The following is a 20,139-nucleotide window of genomic DNA, read 5'->3' on the forward strand; positions in this document are numbered from 1 at the left end:
TAAATGATACTCGGCTAGTCATGCCGATGGCAGCCGTACAGATGCCTTATTCTGTTTACTTTACAAGCCATTTAAAAGGTCAAAATGAAATAACAATAAAGGGACTCATATTGATAATTATTCATAAACAACCAACGTAAGTTAGAGTGATCTTTTCTTAGAAATCTCATGCGTCTGCAGTAAAATCAATTTTCAATTTCACTCCTTTGCGACTGAATGAACATTCGAGGAGAGACTTTGTATCTTGACTTAACGAAGCGAAAGTATCGGTTAGCAGGTGTTCTTTTTCTTAATGAAAATAGGCTATCATTTTCTTATTTAACTCATTTTCAAGCTGATTATGTTAGGGGTCTTTTCAGAGCACCATGCGCAAACATTATTCTACAAAAACTACAGCCCCCCAAAAGTCCTCGAGCAAATAATCTGTTTCAATATCTTAAATTGCGGAGGTCATTGAACAACTTTCTGCATTTGATGATAATGGCTTGGACGTTTCTTCCGGCTTATTTCAATTACGATAGCACACAACAGTCAATATCAAATATTAATTCTTATAAAACGGTTCACCGCTTTATCAGGTTTTTAACCTGTTTTCGCGTATCTATTGATATCCCAGCTTCTCAACTGGACACGGGAATCTAAAACTGCGGAATGCAATTTACTTTTTTTTAGCTCACTTGACATTTAGCATTATTTCCAAAAGAATAGCTCCACTAATAACGAACTTTCTACACTTAGATGCTAATTCGATTCTCACTTATGTTTGAAAATAATCCTAGGTGTTTACCATTCGATGAGACCGATATTTTTCTCGTTGATAGATTGGCGCGCGATGTTTGGTGCTTAAGTTATACCTGAGTATAAGCAGGAAACAACAAGCCTGGCTTGTGCTAAAAGCACGCAGAGACGTATAAGCCAGACTCAGTGGGCTATTGGCATAATTGTTATTGCTTCTTCACGAGCGTTAATGTGTAGTCGGACCAGCGACGAAATCATAGAAAGCACCACATTTCCGTTGTGTTGATGGCTCAATGGGTGATTATTTGTCCATTGGATAATTTAAAAGATCTTAAAAAAGACTATCTACTTTTGTTAAAAACGTTTTCCGTCAACCAGCCATTACCAAGTCTTTCGCAACGTTAAGCCGCAAATTAAATAATCAAATTTGGTAAAATAGCTAGAATGATTGTTTAAACATTGACTTTGTTAACTTGAAGATATCGATAGGTTACAATCGCGTCTAAAAGGCGGTTTTCGCTCTTCCACTCATTTTGGACAAGACCACACAAACTCGCGGGTCGAAATGTAGTTATGTTTATTATATTATTTCTCTTGATAACTTTAATAAGCATGCAATAGAGGCAAAGCGTAACCATATTCGTTTCTCAAATGGACCGAGCTAATTGTTATCAAGTGTGTTAGTACAATGGATCGATAGGTAAATTAGAGCAATTTGCCATTCATGGATTGATGTAGCCATGAATGCTTTATTGACCAAAAGCCATCTGCCCCAGCTGGCGGCCGCGAACCAATCAATGTCCGACCCCAGCTGGTTGTCTCAGCCAATCAACGACCGGCATTTACCCCAAAATACACCTAAACGTTATATCAACATTCAACAATGTGTATCTGTTTTTCCCGAAGATACATTTTGAAAAAAGGAGGCAAATTAACATGAAAAGAGTGCCTAAACAATTCTAAAATCAATGGAACCACGCTAGTGTAAATCATAAACTTCCCCCCTCAGAACTATAGTTTAGATGGAACATCCTTTTAATTCCGTGTTGACAAAGATAATGCCCTAGAGGGGGTCTTGATATTTCTCAAAGTTTTGAAATGCTGATGAGATTTTAATAAACTGTCCAAAGACATCACTCTTCTGAGAGATGACGCGTTATTTTAAACAATATGATGTATCATTAACAAGAAACAAAATCATCCAATCCAAAAAGGCCGGAACAAAACGCTAATAACACTTGGTTTGAAATGGAGTAGAAGATAATAGATGTCAATTATTATCCCGTGCCTGTATAATAATGAACTAGCATTGATCACATCGGTCCGATTAGAGGCTCTTGTCCCTGCCTGCATAAAAAGGGCAACGAAGTGACAAGATCGGTCAGAACCCGCCATCGCCAAAGGGTCAACGCCCTAAGTACCAACGCACAGCACTAGATCAAACCGATGGTGAAAAGCGACCGTGGAAACATGCAAAGTCCCTCCTTCACCGTTGACTCGCTTATAGCAAAAAAGAGTCCCAGCAGCCATTTCCAGAATACCGAAAAAGAAGACATTTCTACAGCAGATAGTAGAAAATCCGCATTCTGCGTCGCGTCTTCGCTAGCTAAACGCGAGTACGCCGTGAGTGTGTGCCACTGCCAGCCGTGCCAGCAATCAGGGTTCACTACGATCAGCCAACCCGTGACAGACCCACGCTTTATCTCTCTTCAGACCATGGCGGCGGTCAGCGTTCCTACTCCGGTCTTTCTCTCGAAAAGTAAGTACACAAGTATAGTAAACGTTTTGTGTCCATTACCGCGATTTTATAATTGCACACTACCTGCAATTTTACTTGCTCACATGGTTTTTAAATTGCTACTCGAACACGTTTCGAAAAAACCTTTATAAATTGCGCAAGTTGCGAAAAAAGAACACTTTTAAATAACAGAGTTGCCATTTACTTCTGCGCGGACGACAACATTGTCACTGTTATTTTTTGTAGCGCAAAGGTATTTTCGCCTGACGTTGCAGTCTATTCTGGGTTTTGTAAAGAAAAATACGAAATTCGCAAAGGGTGAATAGCAAGCGGGGGAAGACGGCAACTACGTTAAACAAGCCCAACATCTTAACTGTCGTAATTTCACTGAATCAAAAATGAGAATTAGACTTAGCGAAAGTCAGATAATGCCTGAAACAAAACAAAAAAATGGCTAAAAGCAATTTATCGACAAAAAGAATATGATTACAGAATGGAAATGGGAATACATTTTGTCGATTGGAAACACAAAATTTAAAAAGAGCAATTGGTTAATTAAGTAGAACCATTATAGAAGTTTAGTGTCACTGACGCATTTAACCAAAGATCTTGTTACCGAGTTAGCCCTAGAGGCAAATCATTTAAAGCCTAATTTCCATCATTTGGGCTAAATTCGCACTAATTAGCGCCAAAAGGCAGCACATCAAACAGAGGTACAGTTCGCAGTTTTTCGTGAAATAAAACGCAAAAAATCATAATGCACAACCGTTTCTTCTCAAGAGAAATTGTTTACCGAATCTATTCTACAATTAGAAGCTTGTCTATTTATTAACAGGTTGATGTTTAATTCTTACCAGTTTTAAATCATTATCAGATTTTTTTTAAGGTTTAGATGCGGAACAATAATAAAACATTTTGCTTTTCTTTTAACCAAAAATTGCTTTCTCTCCTGGAAAAAAAATCCTCCCAGGATAAAACCGTTTTAATTTTCTCTCCAAATTTGAAGAAGTAAAAAAGAAATCAGTTATATCTGTGAAATCTGGTCGCTAATAATTTCTGAGCTTTTTTTTTTTGCTATGTTGGGCCTTGACAGGTGAGAAGAACATTTTTAAATGCGATTGCCGGCTGCATGAACCCCCCTTAGCTCCATTATTCTTCACATTCTTAATTCCGAAAATAAATAGTCTTTGATTTAATAACGAAAAAAACGATTAATGAAACGGGTATTTTTTTCGCTTTTAAACGTCGTTAAAAAAACTGGTTATTGTATTATTTGATTTTTGCGATATAAATGCAACAGTTCTTATCTTTGTACAGAAAGCAATGGTTTTGTAAAACGGAAAGCGGATGAAAGGGGCAAATTGATAAGTAAAAACCTACAGGCAACTGAAAATCTAGTATCTTAGATTGATCAAAGATCTCCTAAATGTAGAAAAAACAATCATTAAGCTTATTGATAAAAGGAGTTGTATACCAGAGAAAACGAGAAACAAAAGAAGTGAGTTTGATCATGCTAAGCGGATATGATTTCGGGGATCATTATCAAACCGTTGTAAACTTTGCTATTTTCTGAGTGAATGGCCACTGTACATTTGTTGAAAGAAGTGCCAATAACTAGGTGTGAAAAAAAAAACAACGAAAGGACGGAAAGCCCCGCTCTCGTACTAAGTAAAAGCAATTAAAATGTATCTGTCTTTGATAATTGGACTTTAAATACACAGAGAACAACAACACTTGAAAAAGCAGTTCATTATGTGTCTAATTGGGTCTCTCACAAGTACTATGATATATTTTGACAGCCTTTATTTCGCCATTCAACAAATGGCCCGTTCCCATGTTTTTTTACGATTGTTTGTTTATTTGTTGGATAACTCCAAAACCTGCGTGTTTATCGTTCAGCACTTTTCAAAGAATACTGGGTTTTATAAGAATTCGCGTGGGAAGGTAAAATTCAAAACGCAAGGCGGATCAAATATCCTTCAAACTCAATGTGTCAGTGAATAAGAAATAAACGAAAATACAAACAGAAAGCTTCAAACTGGGACAAATTACTTTTTTCCATCAATTATTACTAGCGCAATATTAAAATGTTGTTGCAGAATCTAAACAACAGTAATAAAAATGTCACGTTCAATTTTCAAAGGTCCGCCGCGAAGAAAACGCAAAGAAAACAAACCGAGACGCCAGAGGACGACATTCACAAGCGAACAGACTCTAAAGCTAGAACTGGAGTTCCACCAAAACGAGTACATAACCCGTTCACGACGATTTGAGCTCGCAGCATGTCTTAATCTCACCGAAACACAAGTCAAAATTTGGTTCCAAAACCGCCGCGCGAAAGACAAGCGCTTGGAAAAGGCGCAAATGGAGCAGCAATTGCGTTTGGCTAGCTACACGAACACCATGGCGTACCCAGGCTCTTATCTGAATTACTATTCCCCGCATTATTTTAAAAACGCGCCTACATCTATGGCGAGTCCTGTACCGGTCAGCCAAAGAATATCATAAAGAGTGCGCTTCGCCTAGCCAACTGTAAATAAGACGCTCTGAGTTGTTAAAGGGTTTAAGAGGGAGTATGTGAGTAAGCCCAAGAGGACAGAACTAAATAATAGATGTTATTTTGCATGGTATTGACCGTGCTTCTACTGAAACGATTTGTAAATAAAGACCAGTTTATGATAGGTTGGTATTACATTTGAAGTGTACAATGTAAACCTTCACAATCACTCGGCTTAGGGCCATATGGTCTCTACCATTGGGTATGGTCTTTCGAGAGTTTGATTTCGGGGGGAAGGCGGCAAGCAGAGGCGCACTAAAAATGGAGAAAATGGGACAAGGGAATGGAATGCTTCTCCGTCAATCGTGCTTGAAATATTTATCACAAGCTGGGGCCTAGTTATAAATGTCGTCAATAATTATACTCAATATATCATCATCAACGCCAATCCTTCCATGAATTCTATAAGTATAAGTCATGAAGTACTATAACAGCAAAGAGATTTGACAGCTTCTAGCCTTCTTTAGGATCTGGCCGAGTAACCCAAAGAGAATAAAACATCCTAAATCTGGATAAGTGAAGATGCCTTTGCTTTAAATTTTCAAACTCATCGGACCTGTCAGTGCAAGGACATTAGGGGAACATTGTGGCTCATATTTCATTTGCATGTGTCCCAGGGGTGGCGCTCAAAATCAGTTTTCTCTCTTGATAAAAGTTTCTTTATAGCGTGCAAGGAGTAAAACGTTTCCCAGAGAACCATAAGCAAACCGGCTTTTAATGATAATAAATATGTTTTTTACGGATAATACTGTCCAAATTTCGTTACATCCCTTCTAACATACATTCCCCCTTTCATCGTAGTCTATCTAATTTAGATAGAGTCGCTCTTTTTCAGGGGAAGCTTTGCCTTATTCAGGAAGCGCTTACGCAATGTTATAGCGGAATCCTTGTGAAATTCGAGAATCGCAGTCCAACAAATAAAACCTCCCTTCTCAATAATAAAGAATCTACCATGGCAAGAAGTCTTTTATATGTAGTAAGAACTAACGGGCTCGTAATTGGATCTGGACGCACAATCCATGTAAATTCTCCTTTCGATTCTTTTTATTATAAAACATAAATATAAAATTACCTCGACTAAATCCAAAATGATTAAATTTTGAACTATAAAACTACCTAAAATAATAAAAAGCAAAATATCGCGCTGCATTCTTTGCTCGCTCATTTCGTTATTCAACTATTATTTCCTAAATTCCGGCCATCCAAGCCGGCTGCAGACTTCCCTGACTCCTCCCGAGGTATCTTAAGCTCCCATTTGGATCTAACCTTAGCAAAGGTTTTACACATACTATCTGGAAGCTCGTTTGAACAGTCTACACACCCCGAGTCTCTCTGGTCCGAAACCCTAAACACATAGTCATCTCCGGCCGAAGAACTAGTAAGTGGGTTGATTTTTGTGGTGGCAGCGGCAAAGTTAGCACGTGAATCATCCGTACGCTGAGATGGCTCTGTTTTGTTACTATTTGTTTGATGTCTAGAATGAGACTGTACTTTAGGGTGTACAGGGACATGCTGTGAAACTGGTGCATCTGTTTTTAATTTGCACGCGGCAGATTCATTCGAGACTGTTTTACCATCCTCAGCTATTGAGAGTAGTTTGCCCGAATGTATAGTCAATGCGACGCTAATGCCGCTGTTCTGACAAAGCAATTCGTCCAATTCCTTCACGTCTCTGTCTTTGAAGGCTGGGCACGAGGCTGGACGAGATGACTTGGGCGTGGTTAGATTGGGTAGACTGTTAGACAAGTTACACTTAACCTCAACAGTAAGTAAATCCTAGAAAAAAAGGGCATATAATTTATACCAAATAATTATCAGGATTTATATACGGCAACGTGTAGAGCGAAGTGCAATTTTAAGCCAATTGCTTGAGGGAGGAATTTAGAATTATAGAAATATCGAAGAGCTGTTCTTAGATGCGTATATTTGGCCTAGGAAGCACCCGGGTTGTTAGCGAGGCCATACTTAATGCAAGCAAAAATCAGGATCTCGTGAATCAGATGGTTGCATCTTCTCAACAGATATTTTTTTCTACTAAATTTTTGAATATGTCATGTTGGATTATCTGTATCCTCCTATCTCAAGATATGTTGTGGCATTTTTAATCAAGTAAAAATAGTGATGGGGCATTTTGAATTAAACCGTCATGATCGATGGATCGATTGGTAATATTTTATACGGTCTACAACCACTTACATACCATTATTTCCGCACATCATTGTTAACAACATTTAAAAATGCAAACCGAAAGAAATTGTAATTTCTAATGGGCACAGGTCACTTCACTAAGAAAAATTTACAACAATATACCGTATAAGAGTCCATTAATTTAAAAAAAGATACCAATCTACCCACCCTCTTAAAAATTAGTTGTATTTAATGATGTGATCCATGGGCTTCCTAAATGGCAGTACCCAGCCGTTCTCGGTTTAAGAGCCTTGGCAGCCTTTGTTACGTTTTCATTCAATATTTGAAGACGCATTACACAGTATGAAGAAATTACGAAATAATCAACAGATAAAAAAAAAGTTTTATCCCTCATCTTCTCAATCGAAAATATCGGAAAAGCTTCCCAAAATCAGTCGATGGAAATGGATGTCACTGTATTTTAATGGATGACAAAATGAAGGCAGACAAAAATCTGTGAGACTCGATAGGATGTACCTGCACAAGGGGGGTACCCGACGATATCGACCTCAGGTCTTCCCTGTTGAAGGATTCCCCAAGCTCGTCGTAATTATCGCTCTCGTTAGACGTTATTGACGTCACTGAGAATACACTCTCCTCGATGTAATGGCTGAGCCTGCGTAGATCCAGGTCAGTGGCTGTACGGTTGCGACCCGTTTCTTTTGGAGTGACTGAAAAAAATGAAAAAAAAAATCATTATAAATTACAGTTCTTTTTTTATTTACTTTAAATGTGGAAAACGAGAGTTGAAACCTGATGAATTTAGATACAGTTAAAAACATACTACCTTCTTGATGCACAAATACAAAGAGTAAAACTCAATAATCAATGTTCTTAAGCAGGTACTTACAATGTTCTTAAGCAGGTACTTACAATGTTCTTCAAGGCCAAGCCCAAAATTTCGAAAGACCTTGTACCCCACGCCGAGTATAGCGACCAGTAGAAACAAGTTCAAGGAACCTACAAAATAGTCACATGATTAATATAAACTGGATAAGACAGTGAGAGTGAGGCCATAAGAGCATTGTATCACAGGGGCATGGGGCATAGTGGCATTGGGTCAAAGGAACATTGGACCATAAGAACATTGGACCATAAGACAATTGTATCACAGGAGCTTGAGACCATAGGGACATGGGGCCATAAGGGCATTGGACCATAAGAGCAATGTATCACAGGAGCTTCTGACCATAGGGGCACCGGGGCATAAGGTCAGTGAACCATAAGGGCAATGTATCAGAGGAGCTTCTGACCATAGGGGCATCGGGGCATAAGGCCAGTGAACCATAAGGGCAATGTATCACAGGGGCTTGGGACCATAGGGGCATAAAGCTATTGGACCATAAGGGCATAGGACCACAGGAACTGGTGTCCATGAGGGCATTGTACCATAGGGGAATGGGGCCATAAAAGCATGTGCACAGGAGCACTGTACCTAAGGCGGGGGACGTTGGATATTTGCGGTAATGCAGTATTGTCACTTTTTTGTACGATATTGAAGTAAAAGAGCAAAAAACATGCGGTGATGCGGTATTTCAAAACACCACAAGATGGGAGATTTTTTTTTAATGGCGGTATTGCTGTAAAAAATTAAAACATTGCGGTGTTGCGATGTTAATTCGTCCTGCGGTACACGGGATTTGCCCTTGGTATGGGATGTCGCGCATGCTCTTCAAAACCTTGTCCTTGTGCGGTATGCAATATTTCCGATATTTTTCTGCAGTATTGCGGGTCTTTTCGGAAATTTTATGTGGTATTGCGGTAATTAGACCCCCCTAATGTCCCCCCATAGCTGCCAGTGACGCAATTTCAGATTTTGTGAGCAGGTGAGCAGCAGGTTTTGCTATCCATTTTTTTTGTAGAAATTGAGGGGGAGGGGGAAGGCAGAAACCGTCACCAACCTAAATAAACAAAGTGCAGAATTGCCTCGATATGGATATCCTTTCCAGTAGTGTGAAATTCTTTACAGCCCATACACGTATCTGTAATGAACCTGGCAATCAAACACACAAAAACACAATTATTTACTCTAAATGGTCAAATTGATATTTTTAAGCCGTGAAGTTAAGTTATAGGACGAAAAAAAAACTAGATTTTCAGTTGCTGACCTTGTCAACTTCCAAATTAAACATCAGAGGGAACGGAAATTTAAATTTGAAAACACTTTTCGTTATAGTCTTACCACACCACAAACAAAAAAAATCCTACACACATACCCTTATAGCTTGAAAATAAAGAGTTCCACACATACCCATATAGCTTGAAAACAAAACAAAAACATACTCATATAGCTTGAAAAAAAAACCAGCCATATAGCTTGAAAAAAAAAAGAATCCTACACACAACCATAAAGCTTGAAAAAAAAACAAGCATATAGCTTGAAAAAAAAAAGACTCCTACACGCATACAACTTGAAATAAAGAATCCCACACATACCCATGTAGCTTTAAAAAAAAAATACCCCACACATACCCATATAGCTTAAAAAAAGAATCCTGCACATATACCAATTAGCTTGGAAAAAAAAAGAATCCTATACATGCCCATATAGCTTGAAAAAAAAATCCTACACACTTACCGATATAGCTTGAAAAAAAAATCCTACACACTTACCGATATAGCTTGAAAATAAAAAAAACACTCACATGCCAATATCAGATGCAAGAATTCAGACACTACGACTTGTTGAGACATGTTCCTAGTTGACTGTTTGAATATCTTGCAAGTGATTGGTCAGAACAAACATTCCATATTTCCAGTGTTCGGTTCTACTGGTCACGCTGTAAATCTGTTTATGTACCTACAGTAAAGTGCTGATTTTGATAAAACAACACACTTTTCTGAAATAACAGGAAGGGCGATTTACCTAAAAATGCTGCTGACAGATTAACATATTATTAAGTTTATATGTCAAATTACTGTTGCAATAGCTCGGTTATTTTGTTATTAATCAGCAATTACTATTTTTTAAATGTTTATATACACATTATTGTCCAAGCTATCTTAATGTCACTTGTATGCTATCATAAAAAAAATCCCACTCACATACCAATATAAGCTTGAAAAAAAAACCTACACACATACCCATATAGCTTGAAAAAAATCCCACTCACATACCAATATAAGCTTGAAAAAAAAACCTACACACATACCCATATAGCTTGAAAAAAATCCCACTTACAAACCAATATAAGCTTGAAGAAAAAAACACACATATACCCATATAGCTTGAAAAAAAAAATCCTACACACATACTCATATAGCGTGAAAAAAAATCCCACTCACATACCAATATAAGCTTGAAAAAAAATCCTACACACATACCCATATAGCTTGAAAAAAAAATCCCACTCACATACCAATATAAGCTTGAAAAAAAATCCTACACACATACCCATATAGCTTGAAAAAAAAAATCCTACACACATACCCATATAGCTTGAAAAAAAAGAATCCTACACACATGCCCATAAAGCTTGAAAATAAAGAATCCTACAAACATGCCCATATAGCTTGGTAAAAAAAACCTACACACATACCCATATAGCTGGGGAAAAAAAGAATCCTACACACATGCCCATATAGCTTGGTAAAAAAAACCTACACACATACCCATATAGCTGGGGAAAAAAAGAATCCTACACATATGCCCATATAGCTTGAAAATAAAGAATCCCACTCACATACAGCTTGAAAATAAAGAATCCCACACACATACCCATATAGCTTGAAAATAAAGAATCCCACACATACCCATATAGCTTGAAAATAAAGAATCCCACACACATACCCATACAGCTTGAAAATAAAGAATCCCACACACATGCCCATATAGCTTGAGAATAAAAAATCCCACACACATACCCATTTAGCTTGAAGATAAAGAATCCCACACATACCCATATAGCTTGAAAATAAAGAATCACACACACACATACCCATATAGCTTGAAAATAAAGAATCACACACACATACAGCTTGAAAATAAAGTATCCCACACACATACCCATTTAGCTTGAAAAAAAGAATCCTACACACATACCCATATAGCTTGAAAATAAAGAATCCTACTGCTCCTAATGTTATGGCGAGGAAAGCCAACATGAGAGTTTTGATTTCACTTTTTGTCTGTGAAGAAAAGGATGCAAAATGTAGATAATTACGGTTTTGAAAACGAAATCACAGTGGTAGGGAGAGTGATAAAAAGAGGGATTAATAATCATCCCCATTTCCTAATGTACTTTGCAGTTCTTCATAAAAACAATAATTATGATAAATCCATACTTTTTTTAAGTCAATTCCTGATTATGACCTTAGCTAGCATTGGGGTAGGGGGGGGGGGGCAACTGCAACCTTAGTAGAGTAGGAATTTACAAAAGAGAAAAAAATTAGTGTCTGCAAATAACAGAAAGATCTCACTGTAGGGTTGCCCCCCTAAACAAAGTTTGTGGCTAGAACAAAGCTACAGATTATTGACAAAGTTCTAGCTACGACCTTGCTTATATGGCAAGGTCGTAGCTGGCTTATATGGCTACCAATTCTATCTAATGAGAAAAGAAACAAACACAACTTTCTTTACTCACCGCACAGATTCCCAGTGCTGTGTAAGGTATAGAGAAAGGTACAAACACTAGGTTTACATAATATGAAACAGTTCCTGTTCCCTGGAGCAGCACAAGACTGTTGCAAAGTGCATACATGCACTGCAAAACAAGCACACAATACAAGTAAGCTAGATGATGAAAAAATCCACTGAATCAAGCATACTCTTGGGAGTGTATTTTAAAAAAATCTAAAAATCCGAAAAAAAAAAACTACATAAAGGTGACTTTCCAGCCCACCCGCCTATCCAATTTTTTTAATGACCATATATAGACAAAAGTCAACAATATTATATGATATTCGCAGCATTCTTAGATTTTGGCCCAATGTTCACCAAAAAATACATGGATTATCATTTTTCTTTTTAATTTTCCGATTTCCTATTTTTCAGAGTTTTATTACATTTTTGGAAATATTTTAACTTTACAAGATCCCTAAGAGTGGGTTTAGCTTGATTTTCAGACACTTGGGATAGTGTTGATGGGGAAAGGAGTGGGGTTATACAAGAAAAAAAATGTAAAGCAGAGCCGTAGCAGGCCACATAAGATTAGGGGGGGGCACAATACAGTAAACATTGGGGGGGCACAATACAGTAAACATTGGGGGGGGGCACAATACAGTAAACATTGGGGGGGGGCACAATACAGTAAACATTGGGGGGGGGGCACAATACAGTAAACATTGGGGGGGCACAATACAGTAAACATTGGGGGGGGGCACAATACAGTAAACATTGGGGGGGCACAATACAGTAAACATTGGGGGGGCACAATACAGTAAACATTGGGGGGGGGCACAATACAGTAAACATTGGGGGGGCACAATACAGTAAACATTGGGGGGGGCACAATACAGTAAACATTGGGGGGCACAATACAGTAAACATTGGGGGGGCACAATAAAGTAAACATTGGGGGGGGGCACAATACAGTAAACATTGGGGGGGCACAATACAGTAAACATTGGGGGGGGCACAATACAGTAAACATTAGGGGGGGCACAATACAGTAAACATTAGGGGGGCACAATACAGTTAACATTGGGGGGGGCACAATACAGTAAACATTGGGGGGGCACAATACAGTAAATATTGGGGGGGGCACAATACAGTAAATATTGGTGGGGGCACAATACAGTAAATACTGGGGGGCACTGCCATGCCCCTTCTGGTAATTTCTTTATGATTTTTGAAAATATTGGGGGGTACATGCCCACAGTGCCACACCTCCTGCTTCGGCCCTGTAAAGACAACAACATCTGGCGATACTCATAACAAAAATAATTATTTAAGCAACATTTATTGTAATCAAGAGTGAAAATACAGCCTCAACAGTAAAGTTCACATACCCAGTAGAGAATCTCCATTTTTAACAGACAAGACAGTAACTGGTACCAATGATAAACACCTGGAGAAAAAGGTTATTCAAAATTAACCTCTCAAAAGTATGATTTGCAATAACATGTGAATCTATGTTAATTCAGTGGAGACATTCCACTTAACAAGCAATAACTGAAATAATAGATAACCTGAAAACATTGACAATTGACATATACCACCTACAGGCTCTAAAATTCATCAATAACTGGCGTAAATCTAATCTCCCAGCCATCTTCAATAACAATTTTCTTTAAGCAAAAGAAATCCACACTTATATTTCCCGATATGCATCTAATGATCTCTACAAGGCCTGTTACGGAGTAATATAGGAAAACAAACCCATTGAATTAAAGATTATAAAAAACAATCTTCTCTTTACCAAAAACAAATCAACAATTCCTATTAGAATAACAAAACTCTTCTTAAACAAGTGATATTACATGAAAGACATCATCCTGCTGTGTAGTTTTTTTTTTCTTCAATATTGCTATTTTATTTCTTTTTTATTCCCTTGCTGCATTTGTGCTGTGTTGTGTGAAAGCTACTGGGGAAAAATACATTTACATGACTAGTACTTGATTAGAAAATTTTACTGTTAAATTAGGTACTAGGCACTTCTTTGCATGTCAATATTTAAGTTAGAATATAATAAAAAAGAAAATATGTAAAAAAAGCTTAAAATACAAAAAAAACTATTTTAAAATACAAAGGAAGAGTGAATAAAATATTGATTGATCAATCAATTGATCGATTGATTGTTTGATTTATTGATTGAGAGTTAATTTTCTTGAATGTCTTTTGTAAAGCATGACACGCAGGAGAGTGTATATCTGACAGCAAGGAAAAAGTTTAAGAATAATAATTTCTAAACAAAAATGTCTATATTTTACAAATAGGACAACTTACTTCTAAGTCTCATGTTAAATCTGACACGCTTGTAGATCTTCCATCCAAACTCTGAGTAAAGTTTCCAAGAGAGGTACATAAAGACAGCATTTAGCAGAAACAGCATCAGTGACTGAAAGGCAGGAAAGTACAGTACATATTATAAGGATCTGAATACTTGCACACACTTTGTTTCCCTACAGTGTCTTATCTATAACAAAATTTATTTCATAAGTACCACCAGCTATCTCAAAACTGGCCTAAGCCGCCTCCTCTGGATGTTTGACCATCTCCATCCATATGGAAAGCTTGCAATAGGCAAATAACTTATTTAAAGAAAGTTTAAAACGTTTCTCAAACAACAGAACTCTCCCAAAAGTAACACTGAAAACTAATGGTTATAAATTTTAAACAGAAGTTCAAGTCATTGAAGGGTAAATAATAAAATAGAACAATTCCTGACAGAAGACAGAAATCTATTCAATTTAGCAAGACTCTTTATGCTCTTTAGTTGTTGAGGGTTCTAGGTGGTAGGTTACAAAACCTTCAATTTTTATTGAAAAAGTCAATGAAAACTGATAAAAACAAGTACATCTGCCAAATGTTTGTCTTTTTTTAAGCCTTCATCAGGGCTACTGCCTTAGAGTGAGTTGTACTGAACATAGAACAGTCTATTCTAGAGGAACCAGGTGTATGTCAGATGCCCCTAATAGACCTATGACAGTGCAAACTTGTATACTTTGACCATGCCACGCATGCTGGAAGCTTGTCTTCTGCTATCCTAGAGAAATTGGAAAAGATCTAGAGGACATCTGGGCAACCCTTAGAAAGACAATGCAGCCTTATTTGTAGCATGATAATACAGTAATACTTACATTTGTCAGAGCAATAGGCAATAACTGGGCATCACGTGGCATTGTTGCATTTCTTCCAGGAAACTCAATTTTTTTAAATCCAACATGATAAACTGATAAAAAGCAGTTTATGTTTTTATATTAGACATTTTGTAATTCTGCTCTTTTCACAGCACAACCAGTAAATAAACCATGAACACCTTAAAATATGTGTAGAATGTTTGTCTTCTGAAGAATTCAGACACTACGACTTGTTGAGACATGTTTCTAGTTGACTGTTTATTGAATATCTTGCAAGTGATTGGTCGGAAAACAACCATTCCATATTTCCAGTGTTCATGGTTTTACTGGTCATGCTGTAAATGTGTTTATGTACCTACAGTAAAGTGATGATTTTGATAAAACAACACACTTTTCTGAAATAACAGGAAGGACAATTTACCTAAAAATGCTGCTGACTGATTAACATATTCTTAAGTTTATATGTCAAATTACTGTTGCAATAGCTCGGGGAATTTTGTTATAAATCAGCAATTACTATTTTTTAAATGTTAATATCCTTCCGTCATACATTATTGTCCAAGCTATCTTAAGGTCACTTCATGATGGGCTCCATTACTTTGCAAAGGATGGCATCAAGTAGACTCCATTTCCAGCTCTTTCTGTGAGCCTGCGGCCCCAATCAATGGCTGGATAACTGGTTTGGCTGTTTCTCAAGCAACTGAAATTTTAGCCAATCAGGAAAGCACCTAGATAGCTCTTTGCGGTAGTCAGCTAACCATTAGCAATGCACAAGCAAGAAGCTCATGCAATAGTTAGCCTTTTCCAGTGTTTATAGGGTTTTTACTCTATAGCACGAATAGATGCAGAAAAGTTGTATAATATCGAAAGCGTCATCACAGACAAGAATGTGTGACCATGAGGCCATGGCTGGAAATAGAGCCCAGCATACCATTAGGTGGGAGTCTCAAGGTTTTGGACCCCTTCTCCTGCTCTCATGCGTAGAAAAACCAAATCTCCCGCTTTTTATCGCATCCGAAAAAATTGTTCTATAGAAATTCGTCATTTTGCCTATTTTCTATTCAAATATTTGAAACAATAATTCCCTTTCGTAGCCTTATATATCTCACCCTCATGAGATATATAAGTGGATTTGTTTGTGAGAGCTTTCTATATGTCAAACACCTGCATGGTTAAACCCACCCCTCCCCCCAAAAAATGAATATACCCCTCCCCCCAATTCTCAAGCCTGTCCCTTCTTAAAATGTTTGTGATAAAAAGATACCTTGAATCAAGCCATATGTGACAAATCCAAAGTTTTGAAGTAGGAATGCCAAGATCTCCATGAAGTTTTGCTGTTTTACCTGAAAAGAGGATTTAAAATAACCATTTAATGTCTAATTCAGCTTATGAGTTCGAATACCTGTCAACTCTCCCACATTAGGTGGGAGTCTCAAGGTTTTGAACCTCTTCTCTTGCCCTCACACGTTGAGCACCAAATCTCCTGCTTTTTATCGCTTACGAAAAATTATTCTATAGAAAATTTAGTATTTTGCCTGTTTTCTATTAAGATAATTGAAGCAATAATCCCCTTGCATAGCTCAATTTATCTAACACCCTCATGTTTATGGAAAAGTTTACGGATGATTAGTGATCCGAAGATGGAGTGACATCAAAGTCCCCACAACAACTCATACATGCTTCGCATTCCCGAGATAAAAACTAATAAATAATATTGTTATAGATAGTGCATCCTAAGAGCAAGAAACACACCCCATGTCGAATTTCGCAATGAGACTTTAACATGTCCCCTAACCTGCTTACATCCTGTGAGAACTTGCCTGAAGCACAGGTAAGGATGCTTATGAGCATAGCAAGGGGTGGGGTACTGGGGGAATGTGCCCCCCCCCCCCCCCCCCCCAATTTTTCAAACATTTTTTGAAGGGGCGTGTCTGTGCCCCCTCCAAATATTTTCTTAATGTTTTTGTATTGTTTCCCCCTCCCCCCTAATCTTAAATGGCCTGCTACGGCTCTGATGCTGAATCACATATCCACAAAAACATAGCAAATATGCCCACGATGCATAGTACATTATAGGCCAAGTCAAACAAAAGGACAGCACAATGCCAAATAGAACAGAATTAACATCCTTGAATTGTCCATCTGTGTGGAGTTTGAAAACAGACTAAAAAAATAAGAACAATATTATTGTTTTTTGTTTTATCATCAGGGTCCCTTTTGCATAATGTGGCCAGAACATTACCATAATACTTACAGCAAAGAGGCAAAGAAAACAAGTGTACACCACTGCACCCATGAACAGACTCATATAGATCCTTCGACCTGGACCCACACCAGGATCCTACAGCACATGGAAAAGACAACAAACAGAATTATTGCACTAGATGCTGCAGGCCTCATACTTTCTTTTTTCTTCTTTTCATTTTCCTTGTTTCTTATAAGGGTATTGGAAAAAGGGTAGGTTTGACTGGACTTTTATGTACCTATATTTTTTCATGGTAACAGTATCATCAATTTACTTGTTTTTTAAACTCATTCTTAAACAACCCTCTCTCTCAGAAGAAACGATCAAACAAGAAAAATGATTAGGAGATATTAGTTAGGCTGGCTTATAGATAGGTACAGTGTACATACTATTAGGGGTGCAGCCAGGATATTACCAGGAGTGGAACAGAAAAGGTAACAGAATAATCTCTTAGGTTTTGTATATTAGTGGGTGATTTAGGTGCTATTGTAAGGTTGGATACATGTAGAACAACCTTGCAACATTTTTTTCATTATATGCTATTTATATATACAATACACATACTGTAGTAGGCAGGGATACCACAAACAAGTAAAGCCATTTACTGGTTGGGCCCAATGCTATAAATTACAAAAACAAAAGCATAACAAATGAGCCCCTTTCTCCCTTTGCATGTTAGTCAGGGGATTTTCAATATTACCGTAAATAATCTGATAAATGCAGGGGGCAGGAGGCATTTATTAGAGAGGGGTGTTTATTTTAAGCTATAACAATATAACAAACCTGGGGTTCTAATCTGGGGTTCTAATCTCAGTCAGAATCATGTGAAATTATAGCCTGTGTAGCAAGCTTTTCTTTAATAAGTACTCCCTTACAAGTGTTGATTATGCAAGAAGGCAATTTAATTTTAATTTATATTACAGGAATCCCTATGTCGTTTGTTTATAAGCTTAAGGGAGGACAGCAGGATAGGGTAGGGGGTTGTGCGTTAGAGGGGAACGTTCATTAGAACGGAGGCATTCTTTAGATAGGGGGCGTTTATTAGATCATTTATGGTATACGTAACACCAGGATCCATAACCCAGGAAAACAAGCTCCAACCTTTCCTGACCGGTATAACACTATATTTACCTCTGGGCTGTTGTAGGCATTATAGTTCCCAAGAGCGATCATCAAACTTTGGAAGACTACCACCATCACAACTGAAACAAATTAAAGAGTGCTCCTTTTATGAGGGTGAATCAAATCAAGAAGACAGTTCTTTGTATGTGTATCCATGTCAGTGCTACATGGAAATGGGTAGCTAAAGCAGAGAATATCTAAAAAAAACTTCCCAAGTTCAGCCGAGTGTCCTCAGATTCTGTATAAACAACAAATTTTGGAACATCACTGTATAGGTTGCTTTTTTCATGTAATCATACCTGCTAATTCTCCCGCATTAGGCGAGAGTCTCAAGAATTTGTACCTTTTCTCCAGCTCTCCGGCGTGGAGCACCAAATCTCCTGCATATTTTTAGCTATTTTTATTGCTTCAGAAAATTGGCATTTTGCCTATTCCGGAAAGATAAAAAATAATTCCTTGTGCAGCGCCATTTATTGGACATGCATACAAGGTCCATTTTGTGCGTGACAGCTTTTGGAATGGCAAACGCCTTGCTTGGCCTAATAATAACAGGAAAGCTTAGGCTTAGCCACCCCTCCCCCCATAATTATTATACCCCACCCCTTCCCCCCCAAAAAATCTAAAGCCTTGAGATTTTCTGGGTTTGACAGGTATGTGAAATGATGGTGCTGTTTGAATGAGGCTTAACACTTTCAGTAGAAAATAAATGGGAAAATTTGGGTTTTGTAGTTTTGTAACCAAGAATATATCAAATTGTATTTATTCATGGATTTAAGCATTATAATTATACCTGGGTAATAAACAGCTACAGTATCAGCGAAAGCATTTAATTCTGGAAGCCATGGTCTAGGTACAAGGTTGAAAGTTGGGGTGGCTTAATGTCTACAATACTCACTTATAGCTGATTTCAATGTCAGCTTTGGGGATTTTCTGTTCCATCAGTAAAACTTTTCTGAGCCAATCAGAGTCTCATTTTGTGCACTTCCTTGGCTTCCCTCTGGATGTAAACCAGACAGTGCCGTGACAGAAAGCCAGGCAACTGCACTAGGTGAGAGATGGCAAGAATCTGATTGGCTTAAAAAAGATTTGAATGGCGGAACAGAAAACCCCAAAAGCCAAAAACAAATTGATGTTTTGAAAATGTGGCGTCGCATTACATTGAATTCGGCTATAACGTACCAATAGAGGATTTATGATTGTCAAAAAGAATTGTTGCCAATAAAGTATACAGTAATACAGAGATACAGTAACTAAATAAGCTAGTACGAGCAAGTGATGCCCAGTCAAGGATAATGATTAAAAAAAGTACTCTCTAAACAAACAAAGCTATAATAACAGACAAGAGTTGAGGGAAGTTTGAAAATTATATAGAAACAATTCTAGGAAAATCCATTTTGGCAAAACCTATTTTCGCTGACACTAGGAAGAAGTTCAATATAAATAACAATATTTTAAGCTTTGATTTCCGGGATTGATGACCTAACCGAAACGGCGCGTGTAGTACAATATCATTTACTGCTGAAAGGTCATCTTGGGTATTCTTAAACGTGCTAAACTAATGCACTTAACATATTAAGAGTCTCTTTTAGTGGAAACGTACCTTGAAAAATGTCAAAGCCAAAGAACACCTTCGACACAAACGACATGCCTTGTTTTGACTGTTGTTGGTTTCGTGGTCGGCGGCTTTCCAGTTCTCTCTCCATGGGATTGTTCATACTTGGTCAATTGTCGAGCATTTATCGCTTAAAATGGCTCGGTGGAGTCGTGGTCAAAGAGAGTTTCCATAACACGAGCGGAGCCACTGATATAACT

The 20,139-nt window shown here is 37.7% G+C and overlaps 2 protein-coding genes across 4 annotated transcripts; one reads left to right on the forward strand and one right to left on the reverse strand.

Moving 5' to 3' along the window:
- Nucleotides 1–1,986: 1,986 nt before the first annotated feature.
- Nucleotides 1,987–5,157, forward strand: LOC5514103 (homeobox protein MSH-C). Its single transcript, XM_032383681.2, has 2 exons — nt 1,987–2,497; nt 4,620–5,157. Exons 1-2 carry the CDS (start codon nt 2,185–2,187, stop codon nt 4,982–4,984), a joined length of 678 nt encoding a protein of 225 aa, XP_032239572.1. The 5' UTR covers nt 1,987–2,184; the 3' UTR covers nt 4,985–5,157.
- An 898-nt stretch (nt 5,158–6,055) lies between these two features.
- Nucleotides 6,056–20,067, reverse strand: LOC116619178. Of its 3 annotated transcripts, none has more exons than XM_048723673.1 (13): nt 19,928–20,067; nt 18,337–18,407; nt 17,215–17,301; nt 16,225–16,303; nt 14,961–15,052; nt 14,107–14,218; nt 13,170–13,228; nt 11,804–11,923; nt 11,263–11,348; nt 9,122–9,213; nt 8,094–8,180; nt 7,698–7,891; nt 6,056–6,809 (listed from the first exon to the last, which is right to left on the reverse strand). In XM_048723673.1, exons 1-13 carry the CDS (start codon nt 20,040–20,042, stop codon nt 6,207–6,209), a joined length of 1,797 nt encoding a protein of 598 aa, XP_048579630.1. In that variant the 5' UTR covers nt 20,043–20,067; the 3' UTR covers nt 6,056–6,206. The 3 variants fall into 3 exon arrangements, with proteins under 3 accessions (XP_048579630.1, XP_048579629.1, XP_032239571.2); XM_048723672.1 differs by having other exon boundaries at nt 18,307–18,407; XM_032383680.2 differs by lacking the exon at nt 18,337–18,407 and having other exon boundaries at nt 19,928–20,065.
- Nucleotides 20,068–20,139: the final 72 nt, after the last annotated feature.

This window comes from Nematostella vectensis, chromosome 2 (genome assembly GCF_932526225.1).
Source record: "Nematostella vectensis chromosome 2, jaNemVect1.1, whole genome shotgun sequence".
NCBI classification, from domain to species: domain Eukaryota; kingdom Metazoa; phylum Cnidaria; class Anthozoa; order Actiniaria; family Edwardsiidae; genus Nematostella; species Nematostella vectensis.

Coding starts and splice junctions, on each gene's coding strand:
- LOC5514103 (XM_032383681.2), top strand. CDS start 2,185: ATGGTGAAAAGCGACCGTGGAAACATGCAAAGTCCCTCCTTCACCGTT. Junction 2,498..4,619: donor TCCGGTCTTTCTCTCGAAAA/GTAAGTACACAA, acceptor CAATTTTCAAAG/GTCCGCCGCGAAGAAAACGC.
- LOC116619178 (XM_048723672.1), bottom strand. CDS start 20,042: ATGAACAATCCCATGGAGAGAGAACTGGAAAGCCGCCGACCACGAAAC. Junction 18,408..19,927: donor TGGCTTTGACATTTTTCAAG/GTACGTTTCCAC, acceptor AATTTGTTTCAG/TTGTGATGGTGGTAGTCTTC. Junction 13,229..14,106: donor ATTTAACATGAGACTTAGAA/GTAAGTTGTCCT, acceptor CTTTTTCTCCAG/GTGTTTATCATTGGTACCAG.